The 14977-nt window shown below is 47.1% G+C and overlaps 5 protein-coding genes across 5 annotated transcripts; 3 read left to right on the top strand and 2 right to left on the bottom strand.

Annotated features, from left to right (window-relative positions):
* Positions 1–419: 419 nt before the first annotated feature.
* Positions 420–1921, top strand: BDBG_07959 (glyceraldehyde-3-phosphate dehydrogenase; the record flags this gene model as incomplete). The annotated part of the gene is made up of 7 exons (XM_031723326.1): positions 420–431; positions 517–552; positions 661–674; positions 746–809; positions 882–1566; positions 1683–1853; positions 1893–1921. The coding sequence occupies 7 exons, from the start codon at positions 420–422 to the stop codon at positions 1919–1921; spliced, it is 1011 nt and encodes a 336-aa protein (XP_031580470.1).
* An 866-nt stretch (positions 1922–2787) lies between these two features.
* BDBG_17696 (uncharacterized protein) lies at positions 2788–2970 on the top strand (the record flags this gene model as incomplete). Its single annotated transcript, XM_031725353.1, has 1 exon — positions 2788–2970. One exon carries the CDS (start codon positions 2788–2790, stop codon positions 2968–2970), a length of 183 nt encoding a protein of 60 aa, XP_031580471.1.
* An 849-nt stretch (positions 2971–3819) lies between these two features.
* On the top strand, positions 3820–7820 carry BDBG_07960 (histone deacetylase 6/10; the record flags this gene model as incomplete). The annotated part of the gene is made up of 16 exons (XM_031723327.1): positions 3820–4480; positions 4645–4953; positions 5094–5235; positions 5294–5406; positions 5477–5604; positions 5694–5865; positions 5948–5983; positions 6092–6203; positions 6278–6325; positions 6411–6474; positions 6574–6666; positions 6766–6851; positions 6924–7003; positions 7099–7208; positions 7298–7741; positions 7799–7820. The coding sequence occupies 15 exons, from the start codon at positions 3820–3822 to the stop codon at positions 7553–7555; spliced, it is 2412 nt and encodes an 803-aa protein (XP_031580472.1). The 3' UTR covers positions 7556–7741; positions 7799–7820.
* A 563-nt stretch (positions 7821–8383) lies between these two features.
* On the bottom strand, positions 8384–12569 carry BDBG_07961 (heat shock transcription factor, other eukaryote). The gene is made up of 2 exons (XM_002621697.2): positions 11424–12569; positions 8384–11331 (listed from the first exon to the last, which is right to left on the bottom strand). Exons 1-2 carry the CDS (start codon positions 11873–11875, stop codon positions 9234–9236), a joined length of 2550 nt encoding a protein of 849 aa, XP_002621743.2. The 5' UTR covers positions 11876–12569; the 3' UTR covers positions 8384–9233.
* Positions 12570–12691: 122 nt separating this feature from the next.
* Positions 12692–14899, bottom strand: BDBG_07962 (aldo-keto reductase). Its single transcript, XM_002621698.2, has 2 exons — positions 14165–14899; positions 12692–14001 (listed from the first exon to the last, which is right to left on the bottom strand). The coding sequence occupies exons 1-2, from the start codon at positions 14459–14461 to the stop codon at positions 13321–13323; spliced, it is 978 nt and encodes a 325-aa protein (XP_002621744.2). The 5' UTR covers positions 14462–14899; the 3' UTR covers positions 12692–13320.
* Between the last annotated feature and the right edge of the window lie 78 nt (positions 14900–14977).

Here is a 14977-nt window from a genome sequence, read left to right on the forward strand (position 1 = left end):
TTGCGTCAAACACCCAGCTCATCCGGGCGCCCTAGTTAACTATATATATTATATATATATTACTTGGCTGGAAACCTTCTTCCTCTTCCTCTTCCTCTTCCTCTTCCTCTTCCCTCTTCTTCTTCTACCAAAAACATCCCCTCCTGTATTCTATATATCACAATCCCATCTCTAGCTCTAGGTGAGTGCTTCTTTCTTCTTCTCTTCCTCCCCATTATTCTTGGTGATGCCCGCCGCGCCGTATATAACTTAACTTACCCCGCTATTCCCGCCAATTTCCCAACATTTTTATTTTTTTTCTCGTCTGACCAAGTGTAACTACCCCGCCATAGTGCTTTTTTTTTCTCTTTCTTTGTGTCAACCAACAAACACAGTTTTATATTTTAATTTCCATCCATCATCAATAATAACCAGCAACCATGGCTATCAAGGTATGCTATTCACCTGTTGTACTCTCATAGATAGATGTGTAGACCTATGACCTATGTTGTCGCTATATTAACTGTTGCCTTCCAGGTCGGAATCAACGGCTTCGGTCGCATTGGCCGCATTGTACGTCTCTCTCCCCTCCCTCTCTCTGCTCGAAATCTCGAAATATTCACTTTTCTCTGGTTTTTTTTTCTTTTTCTTTTCTTTCTGATTGCTGATTTCCTATCCTAGGTCTTGCGAAATGCGTGAGTTGCTGCCAATTCATGCCTCTGTTTGTCGTGTTGTGTTGTGCTGCTGTACTGACTTAGGCCCCCAGTATTGAGCACGATGACGTGGAGATCGTTGCCGTGAACGATCCTTTCATTGAGACTCACTATGCTGTACGTGTGGAAATCTAGCTTGAAAATTCCGAAAAACACTTAATAGCTGACAATGTTATCCCCGGATCACAGGCCTACATGCTCAAATATGATTCCACACACGGCCAGTTCAAGGGCGACATCGTCGTCGGCGACAACGGCCTGACCGTCAACGGCAAGACCGTCCACTTCTACCAAGAGAGAGACCCCGCCAACATCCCCTGGGGCAAGCACGGCGTCAATTACGTTGTCGAGTCCACCGGTGTCTTCACCACCACCGAGAAGGCTAGCGCCCACTTGAAGGGTGGCGCCAAGAAGGTCATCATCTCCGCCCCCTCCGCCGACGCCCCCATGTTCGTCATGGGAGTCAACGAGCATACGTACACCAAGGACATCAACGTCCTCTCCAACGCCTCCTGCACCACCAACTGCCTCGCCCCGCTCGCAAAGGTCATCAACGACAACTTCGGCCTGACCGAGGGCCTCATGACCACCATCCACGCATACACTGCCACCCAGAAGACCGTCGACGGCCCTTCCTCCAAGGACTGGCGTGGTGGCCGCACTGCTGCTCAGAACATCATCCCCAGCAGCACCGGTGCCGCCAAGGCCGTCGGCAAGGTCATTCCTTCCCTCAACGGCAAGCTCACCGGCATGGCCATGCGTGTGCCCACCGCCAACGTCTCCGTCGTCGACCTGACCTGCAAGACTGAGAAGCCCGTCACCTACGAGGAGATCAAGCGGGCCGTCAAGGCTGCCTCTGAGGGCGAACTCAAGGGTATTTATTATTTTTATTATATAACCCTACACCCTCAACCCCTCACCCCCTTCACCCCCTCACCCCTGAACAAAAAATTGAGCATAATCCCTAACAAATAATTAATTTCCCTGTAGGCATCCTCGGCTACTCCGAAGACGCTCTCGTGTCCACCGACTTGAACGGAGACCCCCGCTCCTCCATCTTCGACGCCTCCGCCGGCATTGCCCTCAACAGCAACTTTGTCAAGCTCATCTCCTGGTATGACAACGAGTGGGGCTACTCCCGCCGTGTCCTCGACCTCATCTGTAAGTTCCTCTCTCTCCTGCCATACTACTTCCATCCAGGGCGCGAATTTGCTCTGTGTAGGGTGTGAAGAGGAAAAAAAAAAAAAAGAAAAAAAGAAAAAAAAAGAAAAAAAAGGGGGAAAATAAGCATAGGCTAATAATACTCTTTGCGTGCACAACAGCCTACATCTCCAAGGTCGACGACGACAATTAGCAATCAGCAGCGAGCAGCAGGGAAAGAAGCGTCCTCTAATCCACAAATGAACTCTCCTCGTTCCTAGCCCTCTCCCCCTTTTTGAGCAAACCTTAGAGAAAGAAGGAAAAAAAAAAAAAAGAAAAATCAAAAAGGACAAAATTCTTTTTCTATCTTCTTCTTTTTGTAGTAATTTGTCTGTACTCTTCTTTGCCTCTACATGTGCTGCCTGCCTGCAGGTTTCTGCCATTCAAAAGGACTTTCACGGCGGTTTGCGGTTCCCCGCGCCCGGCTCTCTTTACAAAAGAAAAAGGAATGTAACGCTTTAAAATCCGTAATTAAAATTAAAGTCTTATTTTTTTATTTTTATTTTTATTTGTTTTCCTTTCTTTTTCTTCCGTTGAATGTAGGACTTAGTCTGTGTTGTTATAGCGAAGAGAGAGGTGGTTGTTTCTTGAGCTGCTTGTTTGATTTACCTAGGTATGGAACAGAATGAGTAGTTAGGTTAGTTGAAGTGTTGTGTAAAACTGTCCTGGATGTTTGTTGCTTGCTAGTTAGTTACATAGTTAACTAGTTACTAGTTTAAGTAAAGTTAGTCTTCTCTGGCCACCACCTCCACCTGGCCGCTTCAGAGGAACTTGACTGCTCTAGAAGAAGAAGGGAATGAAGCAAGAAGAGGAAGCCAGCCAACAGAGGGTCGAAATGAAACATGCTCAATATCCCACTAGTTAACTATATATATATATATATATACACATAGATATGATACATCAACAAAAACCTTATTCACAAGTTCTCATCCTCATCACGTGCCTGGATCGGAGCGGAACAACAATGGTCCGTATATCCTTCCGCAAAAAAGCTTCAAATCCATCAAAACCATCAAATCTGCACATCAAAGTCGCATTTTCTACGAAACAAAACCCCGAAATCCAACCACAATAAAATAATAATAATAATAATATCCCAGCAATACTTGAAAGGTTTGCCAGCGGGACCCATTTCTAGCGCCAACCCATTTTCCGCCTGTGTTTTATGTTTTTTTGATCCAATTGGGGGAACAAAAGACCAAAAGGGAGCGCTTGCTTTGCTTAGCTTTGCGCGCCAACTCGGCTCTGCAAGCCTCCTTTGATCATTATTTATTGCATAATAATAATAAACTCCTGCATCCATCTTTTTACTCTCTTTTTTCTCTAACCCTCTGTAACATCCATAACCCATAACCCATAACCCATAACCATAACCCACACACGACACACGACACACGACAATACGACATACGACATACATACGACCTACAGGCGGAGGGCGCACTTGGTCTGCTTGCTTGTTCCCCGCAAAACTCTCTTTATTTGCGGTTACCTGGTGGTTTTGTTTCTTTCTTTCTTTCTTTCTTTCTTTCTTGTCCTTTGATTTTGGCTTTGCAATTCTTTCTGCTCTCCGCTTACAGTGCGTGCGCGTGGATTTGTTTTTAGATCCTTTGAGTACAGGTGTACTTTTGCTGCATATTTGTATTTTTTTTGCTTCCTTTTTATATTACCTTACCTTACCTTACCTTTCTTTACCTTTACCTTTATTTTTATTTTTATTTTTATTTTTTTTGTTAAGCGTTTCGGCGCTCTTTGTTTTGTTCTCTCTCTCTCTCTCTCTTTGGTACACCACATATAGGAACCGCAAAGAGAGTGTCTCGATTATGCGCCCTTGAGACCTGTTGCCGGCCCCTCCAATCATATCATTAGACAACGGGAATACCGTACCTAGGTAGTTCCCAAGAGAACTTTCTCATTGCATACCATGTCAAAAATTGAAGACGACGAGGATGTCGTCATGTCCGACATGGCCCCTCCAACCGTTATCCCCATTGGACCTGGCCGTCCTTTGAGCGCTAGCCCAGAGAAGCTCCCCAGCCCGCTGGAATTGAACGGCACATCAGCACCAGCACACTCGGGGCAATCGGCATCGATTACAGCTCCCCGGCCCGCTCCGTCTCAAAGCCACGCCCCGTCATTAATGCAGTCCTTCCGAGAGAGATTCGCTGCGCCACCGGACCACGCCACGGCCGCGACCCCGCCAACCAAGTCGTCGCCGCCGCACACTCTCAAGTACGGTTCCGACGCAGACAGCCTTGTCGAGGAGGACTCGGACTGGCCCAACGACAACGCCGAGGACACGAGGGGCTTACCCCTGGCGTCGCTGGCGACCGGCTTATGCTATGACATCCGCATGCGGTATCACTGTGAAGTCAAGCCGACCCTGGATGTCCATCCCGAAGACCCTAGGCGCATTTATTATATCTACAAGGAGCTTTGTAAAGCCGGGCTTGTGGATGATCCAGAGTCATCGAGACCGCTGGTCTCGCTGCCGCTGCAGCGCATTGGGGCGAGAGAAGCGACTGAGGAGGAGATCTCCCTCGTGCATGATACGGAGCATTATGATTTTGTGAAGAGTACAAAGTGTGAGTTTCTACCTCTAATTCTTATGGAGGGTACTTTTCTCTTTTCTTTCTTTCTTTCTTTTTTTCTTTTCTTCTCTCTCTCTCTTTTTTTTTTTTTTTTTTTTTTTTTTTTTTTTTTTTTTTTTTTTTTTTTGGTTTAAATGTATATTAACAGCCAAGGACAGACATGTCGGAGGAGGAGTTAATTGCCCTCGAGCACACGCGGGATTCCATCTATTTCAATTCTCTCACGTTTACATCTTCCATCCTGTCATGCGGTGGCGCCATCGAAACCTGCAAGGCTGTCGTGAGTGGGCAGGTGAAGAATGCTATTGCAGTCATCCGGCCCCCGGGCCACCATGCGGAACAGAACAAGACGATGGGGTTCTGTTTGTTTAATAATGTTTGTGTTGCGGCGAGGGTGTGTCAGAGGGAGTTTGGGGAGAAGTGTCGGAAGATTTTAATTTTGGACTGGTATGTCGTTGTTTCTTACTGTAATCTCTCCCACACGTGCAACAACTGTTTCGCCCTAAAAGTAGGTTTACACGAGCTAACGTTGAATCAGGGACGTACATCATGGTAACTAGCTCTTGCTTGTGTGGATGTTCCCCTTCATCTCCATCTCACATATAAGCAGGAAACGGCGTTCAAAAGGCCTTCTATGATGATCCAAACATCCTTTATATCTCCCTCCACGTGTACAGAGACGGTTCTTTCTATCCCGGTGGCGAAGAGGGTAATTGGGACCACTGCGGAGAGGGAAATGGACTGGGAAAGTAAGTGCCTTTCGCGTTCTCCCTCGTGATATGTTGCCAACGCTCACTGCGCCCCTAGAAATATCAACATCCCCTGGCCAACGCAGGGTATGGGCGATGGCGACTACATGTATGCCTTCCAGGAAGTTGTGATGCCCATCGCGTATGAATTTGATCCGGATTTGGTTATCAGTAAGCTCCCGTCCTTTTATATATATATATTGTACATGTTATATTGTATATGCTAAATATATTGTACTAGTATCTGCTGGTTTCGATGCGGCCGCCGGTGACGAGCTGGGCGGATGCTTCGTGACTCCTCCCTGCTACGCCCATATGACCCGCATGCTTATGAATGTGGCAGGGGGTAAGGTCGCTGTTTGTCTGGAGGTAAGTTCTTTTTTTTTGTATAATAAAAAAAAAAAAAAAAAGAATTTACTCGATCACGGCCAGTCTTAACCGTAATTTTAAAAATCCAGGGAGGATATAATTTCCGATCAATATCCAAGTCCGCCCTTGCTGTGACGAGGACGCTGATGGGTGAACCGCCCGACCGCCTCCATGCGCCATCAGCTTCGCGGGCGGCAGTACACACCGTTAAACGGGTCGCGATGATCCAATCTGCATACTGGAAGTGCATGTATCCGAAAGGTATCCATCTATCTATCTATCTAAGCTAGTCTTGGCTTTCCGCATCATGGGCCTCTTTGCTAAACCTACGTTTGTTGAATAGGTCCGCCAGAATCTTTCCAGGGTAATAGGGTTCATGGTAAGGACAAGCTTTTTTTTTTTTTTTTTTTTTTTTTTTTTTTTTTTTTTTTTTTTTTGCTAGAATGGGAAGGAGTACTGATCTGGTTTATTTGCTTTTGCAATGTAGATATTATACGACAATACCAAGCAAAGCAACTATACGACAACTGCAAACTCACAAGCCTCTACATATACAGAGACACAATCTCCAAATCATTTGAGAATCAAGTACTCGCAAGGTCGGACTACAACATACATACATCCTACGAGATTGAATTTCGACCGCTCAACTAACATCACTGTCCTACTATAGTCCAAATTACGACGCGGAAAACCCGCTCCTTGTCATCTTCCACGATCCGTATGTTAACTATTTTCCTATTTTCCTATTTTCCTTCCCCACTTTCCATCATTGTATTCGCATCCCAGCTAAATTGTCCCTCCAGACCCGAACTCATGGGCATCCCACACCCGGTCACCAATACACTAGAACCGCACAACTGCTGGCTTGTAAGTTTCTCAAAAAACAACCAAAAGAATCAAGGACCTCCTCCCCCCTTGGCCCCACGCCCACGGCATGGGAATGGCTAACGGTGGAGCAAAAATAAGGCTGATAGCGTCAAGGACTACGTCGAATGGGCCATGCAGAACAATTTTGGCGTCATCGACGTTAATATTCCTAAACATATTACTTTGTCTGCGGTGAGTGAGAGAAACAGCCATGCAGGAAGTTAGATTAGTCAACAAACGCACTCCGTCTTTGGATGTGTGTCTGACTAGTGGTTGTGAATTGTGAAATAGAAATCAGCGGACTATCAGGATGACCACCGCGCACGTATGCAGATGGGCGATCAGCTAGCTACGTACCTCTGGGAGAATTATATTGAGTGCGTATCTTCCCCCCCCCAATTTTCTACGTTCGTAGTATAAACTAATTTCCTTCTGCTCATATGCAACAGACCCAACGACGCCACAAGCATCTTCTTCCTTGGAGTCGGGAACGCATATTTCGGCCTGGCTAATCTCCTTGTGAACACCGGTGCGTACATTCATACATACCATATCTATATATCTAAAATATATATATCCCAACGAGCACCAGCTGTATCTAACGTCAAGTGATATCCTGCCAAGCAGAACGTGTCCACGAACGCGTAAGTGGCGTCATCTCCTTCGTGGCCGAGAGCCCCGTCCGCGCTGTCTCGAGCAATACCACAACTTGGCTATCGAAATGGTATAAAGAGGTATGTTTCCTTGGTTCCCCCCCCCCCCCCCCCCCCCCGCAACTTTTTTGTTTTTTTTGGCCACTGACAAGCAAGCATCACCCGACCAGAACTCCCTCGTCTTCGTCTCGCACCTGCACGGCGTCTGGGCCGGGCCGGAGAACAGCCGGAAGCTCTCGAAGCGGTATGGCCGGCTGATACGATCGCCGAATCGGGGCCTCAATGAGATGCTTAATGCACACAAGGAGGATGTGTTTAAGTTTATGGAGGAGAGGGTGGAAGAGGAGGCGGAGGAGGGGGGGGAGGGGGTGAAGGAGCAAGGGGAAGGATTAGGGGAAGGACTAGGGGAAGGGGGTAAAGGAGCGTGAGTGGCTTGGTTGATTGATTGGGGGATTTATTCTTTGCTGTTTGGGGCATCTTCAGTTCTCGGTGATTTGTTTAGTTTCTCTCGGCTGTGATGCTTTGGCTCTGTTGATGCGATTGTTATTATGTGCTATGTGGCGGTGGCATTTAAGAGGTGGGACGAGGGCGGATACTCTTGAAAATAGCAGAAGGCAAGTGAGCATCTATGAAATGAATGATCGATGATACATTGTACATTGACATTTCAGATTACATCACGTTTGTTCCAGTTCAGATTTATGCGGTTATGTCTTCGCTCTCTTAACAATGTATGATATGGCGGATGGCGGAACTACACCAACTAACCACGACACGGCTCACAGCGTGAGGCCTTAGGGTTGAATGGGCAAACCAAAAAAAAAAAAAAAGGGCAGCGGAGAAGCAAGAAGGAAACAAGTGTCTGACTGTTCATGTGGCTACCTCAACACAGAGAAAGCTTCCTACGTCGGATTAAAAAAGCCGTGGTCCCCACAGGCAACCTAACAGCGGCTACCTGGAGTTATATATGGATCATCATTGAGTAGGTAAGCTTGCCCTGGGCAGAGAAGGGATGGGTGTTAAGTCTGAAGTGAATGGTTGGTTGTTGGGGAAGGGGAGAAGGCAGGCAGGCAGGCGGGTTGTAGTTGAGATGAAGATCAAGGGGATGGATGGACAAGAGAAAGAAGAAAGAGAGGAGTCAAGCTGGTGAAAAGAATAGAATGAGTCTCCTCGAAGGGTATCTTGACTTGTTGGCTGTTGCTGTTGTAGGTGTTTTGCTGTTGACGCGCAGGTTTTGTTGTTGTTATTGCGACTATGGGAGGCCAAAAGGGGGGGGGGGGGGGTATGTATCTCACTGGTGAAGCATACTTCATTGACTTTGTTTACAGATGGTAGAAGAGCAGTGCTGGAAGGATATGTCCAGTATCATCACGTCGCACCTGTATCAAGAGACACATAGCATTTAAGAAAGATTAAGATCATATAGATACCTAGGTATGTACAGACATAGATGCACACAGAGACAACGCGTGGGGAAAAACATGATACCAGTACATTGGAAATACTCCCGAACCCCTGAGTCTAAATGCCCAATAAAAAATAAATAATATGTATGACTCTTGCCCCCCAAAGTCCCCTTCGAGAAAATATCACTTAAATTCCTCCAGCCTTTCCCTTACCCACCACACACGCACACACAACACCCGTAGAAACCGGCTCAGAGCCTTCAAAGGGAGGAAGAAGTAGGAAATGAAAAACACACACAAAAGACAGTGACTCTCTCTCTCTCTTTTCTCTTTTTTTTTTTTTTTTTTTTTTTTTTTTCTTCCCGTCCAAACGCCGGTTCTGCCCTCTTTGTCTCTCCTGCCGCCCAGGGTAATAATTAGAAACCAAAATAAATAAATAAAGATAAAAATAAAATAAAAGCCAAAGGGGTAAAAAAAGTACAAAGAGATAAGTAAAAATCGGAAAAAAAGAAAAAAAAAAGGGACCTCTTAAGGCAAGACTCTGGTAGAGGTCATCGTAAAACCAAGACAAAAGAAAGAAAAAAAAAAAAAAAAAAACAACTTGGCATTGTTCGACTTTTATTTTTTTCCCCCCTTCCCTCCTGTGAATAAAACTAAATTAACATGGTCCTTTGGTGTCCCACAGACACAGTGCAGTTCGCTACTTATTCCTCTTCCGCCTCTTGTTTGAGGAGGAAATGCTTGTTCCAGCATTATTGCCATTCACCCCCTCGAATCCTTGCAAGCTCTCGTCGACACTCGTCGTCGCAGGACTGGCTGCCTCGCTGCTCGAAAATGTCTCAGTTATGCGAGCCTCATCGGATCCCCTTCTTCCGCCGCCGAAATCAGGACTGCCGGAGCCATCATCCAGTCGCGAAGTGTCAAGGTTGCCACTGCCACTCGCGTTTCCGCTGCCGCTACCGCTGCCGCCGTTTAGACAAGGATACTCGTCAAAGTACCCGGGCACTGGGTGAGTATCATCAGGCGCATTAGAAGGACGGAGTACATCTCCAGTCGTAACCGAAGGGAGTGCGTCGAAATCGAATAGATCGCTCGTATGGGTATCATTACCAGTGGTGCTATGGTTATGGCTGGTGATCTTGTTGTCAGACTCCTTTCCTTGGCCGCTTTGGAGATCGTGGTTGAACCCAGACAGGTCTCCGCTCTTATCCATGTCTGGGAAGTCAGAGAAGTAATCGCTGTTAAAAATCTGGTCTAGATCCAACGGGGGTGGCGGGACCCCGGAATTCAGGCTGTTTTCATCAAGCCCCGGGATTGACCCGTTGGGGCTCAGGGGCTGTAATAGGTTTGTGAGATTCTGAACGGAGCGGTCTTGCTCTGCTTGCATTTTCACGAGATTGTCGATTTCCGCTCGCGTGTTGGCAAGGCGGGTGGGGTAACCTGCCGGCATAGGCGGTGGAGTTGGCGTGATAAGTGCGTTGTTTTGCGATGATGTGGTGGTTGGATCGGATGCATGGTTCTGGTTGGCAATCAGGCGCAGCATATCAGCTCGTTGTGAGGCGGTAAGAGGGGAATTTCCCCCAGACGTCTCAAACGAGGAAAGCATTCTAGGGAAGTCAGATAGGTTGGACGGTAAGTTATTCCTCGCGTTAGAGTTTTGGATAACAGACATAATGTCTCTCTGGGGGAAATTCGGCGTTGATTGGTCATGATGAGCAGATTGGGACGATGCGGTCCGTTGGTGCTGTATGGGATGTTGTTGTTCCTGTCGGTGTGGAAGTTGTGCCTGGGAGATGGAATTGTGCGGACTATCGAACAACTCTTCGATATTACTAGATGATGTGCTGTTCTTGTGCTCAGATGGGTGTCTGTGACTTTGAGAGGTATCGTAATGGCTACCAGTCGAGGCCGGGCTTATTGTGTTGCCATGTAGCGATTGGACATCTCGGCTAACAACCGGAGGCGCCTTCAGCAGCAACGGCTGTTTCTTAAAAGGTCGCTGGCCAGAAAGGTCCGCATTGATACCTCCGATAAAATCGTCCATGTCGACAATATTTCTCTGCGTATTATCCTGGGGTATGGCTCCAGCAAAAGAGTTAACAATCCCCTGAACTCCTTCATGGCCCTGTAAACTTCGGTTGTACACAGTGGCGAGGAATGTGAGTATTGCATTGATAGAATTTTCGTGACGAGTATGTTGTTCCTGAAAGGTGGCTGCCTGTCCATAGAGTTGCTCGTGTTCCCGTCGCAATTTGCTGATAGTCGAGGATATTATTTGCTGCTGTTGACGAATGTTCTGGAGCTCACGATAGACATTGGCTAATTGTTCATTTGCAAGTGTACCCTCCCCGGCTCCGATAGACAGTTGGCCACGAAACTTTGCCCGCTCGTGCGGGGCACCACCTCCTTCTTCTCCAAAGTCCTCATTTTCTCCATCGTCTCCTTCACCTTCATTCTTGGCACGCTGTCCACCTTTAGACCCTCTGCCTTGACCTGACGTATTCTTGGGCTTCTGTATAAGCCAAAGGAGATCCGGATGGCCACGCTTGAAATAAGGGTTCGAATATTCGCTGGGACTCTTATTTTTACGTTCGCTAGCGCGCATAGAGTTGTCAGAGAGGCCGACCTTTTTATGAAAGCCGTACATGTTCAGTTGGCGGACGAATGAGGCGTAGTTATTGTGTTTGAAGAGCTCGGGGATTAATGTTTTGGCGAATTCATCTTCGTCCAGAACAATAAATGAATTGCCATCCTCGGACCATCGTATTAGATCGGTATTTTTCGATTCGTCAAGAAAACTGTTTTGGGGTAGGGGGAGGGGGGAAATATCATTAACCGCTTGATCGCTGACGTATATACGAACAGGAAAAAGGGGAATCGAATAGCATACCTGCTCAGCTTCTGCACAAAAGGCGGGATCTGCTTCCTCTTTGCCTGAGCATCCTTTTTTGCCAGGAGAGCACGTTGCGCCAGCTCAGCCTCCGTTTCCGTACCAGGATCTCCTCTGTCATCTGTCCTCGTTCTGGCTGGATCCATCAATGAAATTACGTTCGGGTCGTGTAAACGCGCTCTGCTGACTAGCTGGTGGTCTGGTCTCCGCGTGAGTTGGTTTGATGCATGCACAGGGTCAACGTCAGTTGGGTGCGGAACTGAGGAGGGGTATTGCGGGGAGCTGGCGAGAGAAGCGGAGGAGTCTGGGTGGGCGGTACCAGCCTGCCCCCACTGTAAGAACTGGTCGTTGGATAGTTGGGGATCTGTTGGGATTATCTGTTGACGGGGCATCGGAGAAGCACCTGGTGCGGGTCTCTTTCGAGAGACGCCTGGCGACGTCATGGCCAGCATATATTATAAGATAAAACGGAAAACACGTGCGAGGCTATGAGACAGCCAGACCGCGCGGGACGGAGGACAGGATGGAGTTAAAACGAATTGAGGCTAGGAGGGGTGAAAAATGGTATGTCGAATGCAGGCTCAAAATATCGGTTTCTGATATCAGCGTGTGCGATCCGGGAGCGGGTGCGGGCCGCAGAATATCCCAGCAGCCGAGCGATTATCGCGTCGTTCGTTACTCGAATCCTTAAGTTGTTGTCGGGTAATTGGACGAATATTTCCAATACTGTTCAAAAACCAACAAAACGATGATAGTAGGTAATGTAGTGGCAAGGCAGTTTCAATTTTATCGAACAGGTGAACCGTTGGGATGGGGGGGTTATCTTTTGATGAAGCCACCACTAAGTTAACTAGCCAGCCTAGCTCTGGATAGGATGATTAGTTAGATGATAAGTTTGCGAGAATATCTGCAAGCGCATAAGGCTACACAAGAAGGGGCCAGGGCTATTGAGATAGAGGGATGGAAAGGTGAGGTTGAAGATGAGGTTGAAGCGATGTCGGGAAGAAGAAGACGCAGGGTGTTGCTGAAGGTGGTGAAGATGGCTTTAGATATAAGTTCGTGGTCGCGGCGTTGGAGATTGAGTCGCTTTCCTTTCTGGGCCAGATATGAGAATATCTCGACCCAGGGCGGGCAAACAGGACAAACACGCCAAGACAACGCTAGGAATCGTCGCTGATGTCACCACCACCAAGTGGGTGTTCTAGTTAACTAACATTACCACAAGGTATAGAGAAGTGGAGGATGAAAGATGTAAGTTAGGTATAGAGGAAGTGAACAATCTAGTTGGACTATTGCTAGAGAAAGAAATCGAAATACACAGTATGTCTTTGCTGAGTATCTCTCTTCCTAAAGAAATAGAGAAGCTGTGAAATGATTTACAACTCTAAACTGAATAGTTAACTAGTTAGTTACATCTTGCAGCTCATAAATATATAGTTTATACATTCATTTATTTAAAACATCTCAGCAGAATTTAAATTTAAAGAAAGAAAAGCAAATCATTTGAATAAGACTGTAAGGCATCAATAGAAATAAATATGAAATAAGTCTCAATTTTTATTCTGTCTTTGCATAGATATCATCATTCATTTTAGGTAGTGATATGGGGTATAACCACAAGGCACAGTCAACATCCACCACCAGCAACAAGCTAGACAAGACCTTTTGTCTCAAGTGACTGTATCAGAATTGCATACAATTGCTTTACCAAAAAGAATGTCTAAATAGTCCTACCTCACAGCTAGCACAACAATGGTGCAATTCACACAAAGAGAATAGACAGTCGCCCATTCTTCTCGCAGCTAGCGCCTTCATCATACTTCTAGGTAGAATTTCTCTTGTATTCGTTTCTCTTGTACTCTTTCCCATTCCCCTTCCCCTTCCCCTTTTTCTTTTTTCATTCCGTCTCACCAATCTTCTTCTTAAACCTCCCCAGTATTCTATCCCACTGCTCTGGATACTTCGACGAAAACTCCTCCACGGCCTTGGGCGCAGCAAGATCGGCCAGCATCCGACCCTCATTCTTCGTTCCATTGAGCATGACCGTGTCTCCCAGGCCCAGCACCAAGCAGTACAGCGCGGCCTGCGGGCTGATGCGGGCCTGCTGGCTCAACAGACCGACCTCAGTCGACCATACCAGCTCCGGGTTTGCAGTCAGCGTCCAGAACGACTGGTATACGATGGAGTTCTGGCGGCAGAATTGGCGCAGGTCCACGTCGAACTTTGAGCCTGGGTAAAATCGGTTCTGGACGACGGCGGGCTTCACTTTGGTCGAGCTGTGGATGGCCTTGAGGACGCGGAGGTCGCAGTTTGAGATGCCGAGGTTTCGTATCTTGTGCGGGACGTATTCTTCTAACGCTGCCCAGGCTTCGAGTGTCTCGTTGATGGTTGGGAGGGGACTGTGCAGGACAAGTGCATCGAGGTAGGTGTCCGTTTCTGAGCTTGTATCTTCGCGCGAGCGGAGGTTTGCTAGCGACGATTTGACGGAGGAATGAATCTGAGCTGCAATTGGAGACGAGGGATCATAGGGGACCGAGTGGGGATCTTGACCTCCAATTGGCGTGTATTTGGTTTGTACCTGCAGCGTGCGGCCACGAGGTTAGAGAGGTTAGGTAGGCAATCGCCATATTGACATATTAATAGTTTATAAATTGGTCGATGTAGTTGACAAACTAAAAGAGAAAAAAAATAAAAAAAATGGAGAGAGATTTGAGGTCAACCCCAACCACATAGTTACATACATAGAGATCCTCCCTCTTTACTTTGCCCTCCGCCAACGCCCTTCGTAGGCCCTCGCCAACTAGATCCTCTCGATAATGCTTCGGTTGGGCGGCTGTGTCTACGCCTTTAAACCCAGCGGAGAGCGCCTGGTAGACCAAATCTGCTGTCTGCTCCTTTTTCCACGCGGTGCCATAAACAAATATCGGGATTGCTGTTGGCGCCGGCAGAGTCGCTGTCGCACTTGACAGTGCGGGGCGAAGCAATAGCTTTTCCCATCGCGATACAGATGCCATTTTGCCAGTTGAAGGTTTTAACATCTGGGGGAGATCTCAGCAGGTGATTGTTGTACTGTACTTGATGTTGTACTGAATACTGAATATTATGGAGTAAATAAATAGCATTAATCGTTAAATAATGCATGATGGCTAGGTTGCTGCTACATGATAAACGATCTGCCCCAAACCTTGGAAACCCTCTTTTCCCGTTTCCGCCGCCTGGACTCTCTTCTTCACCAGCAGAAGCTCAGATCCCGGTGCCTTGGTAAATACTGGCTTTCGGGAGCTTGATATATGGCTTTTTTTCCTCCTTGGTGCCTCGTATTTCTCACTATTTCCCTGACCACCTACGGAGTACTCAACCTTGGGCGGGGGTATGCTGGAATGACAGCTTCAGAAAGCCTTCCTAATGAAACTATCAAATATTTTGACTTTGATTTCATGCATGATCACACGGCCAGTCTAGATGTATGTAGAAGATCAAAGAGCAAAATGAGATGAATTCTTTTTGTCTTGACATACGGAAGAACCGCCAGGGTGTAGTCTAACCGTATCCAG

This window comes from Blastomyces gilchristii, assembly GCF_000003855.2.
Source record: "Blastomyces gilchristii SLH14081 genomic scaffold supercont1.21, whole genome shotgun sequence".
NCBI classification, from domain to species: domain Eukaryota; kingdom Fungi; phylum Ascomycota; class Eurotiomycetes; order Onygenales; family Ajellomycetaceae; genus Blastomyces; species Blastomyces gilchristii.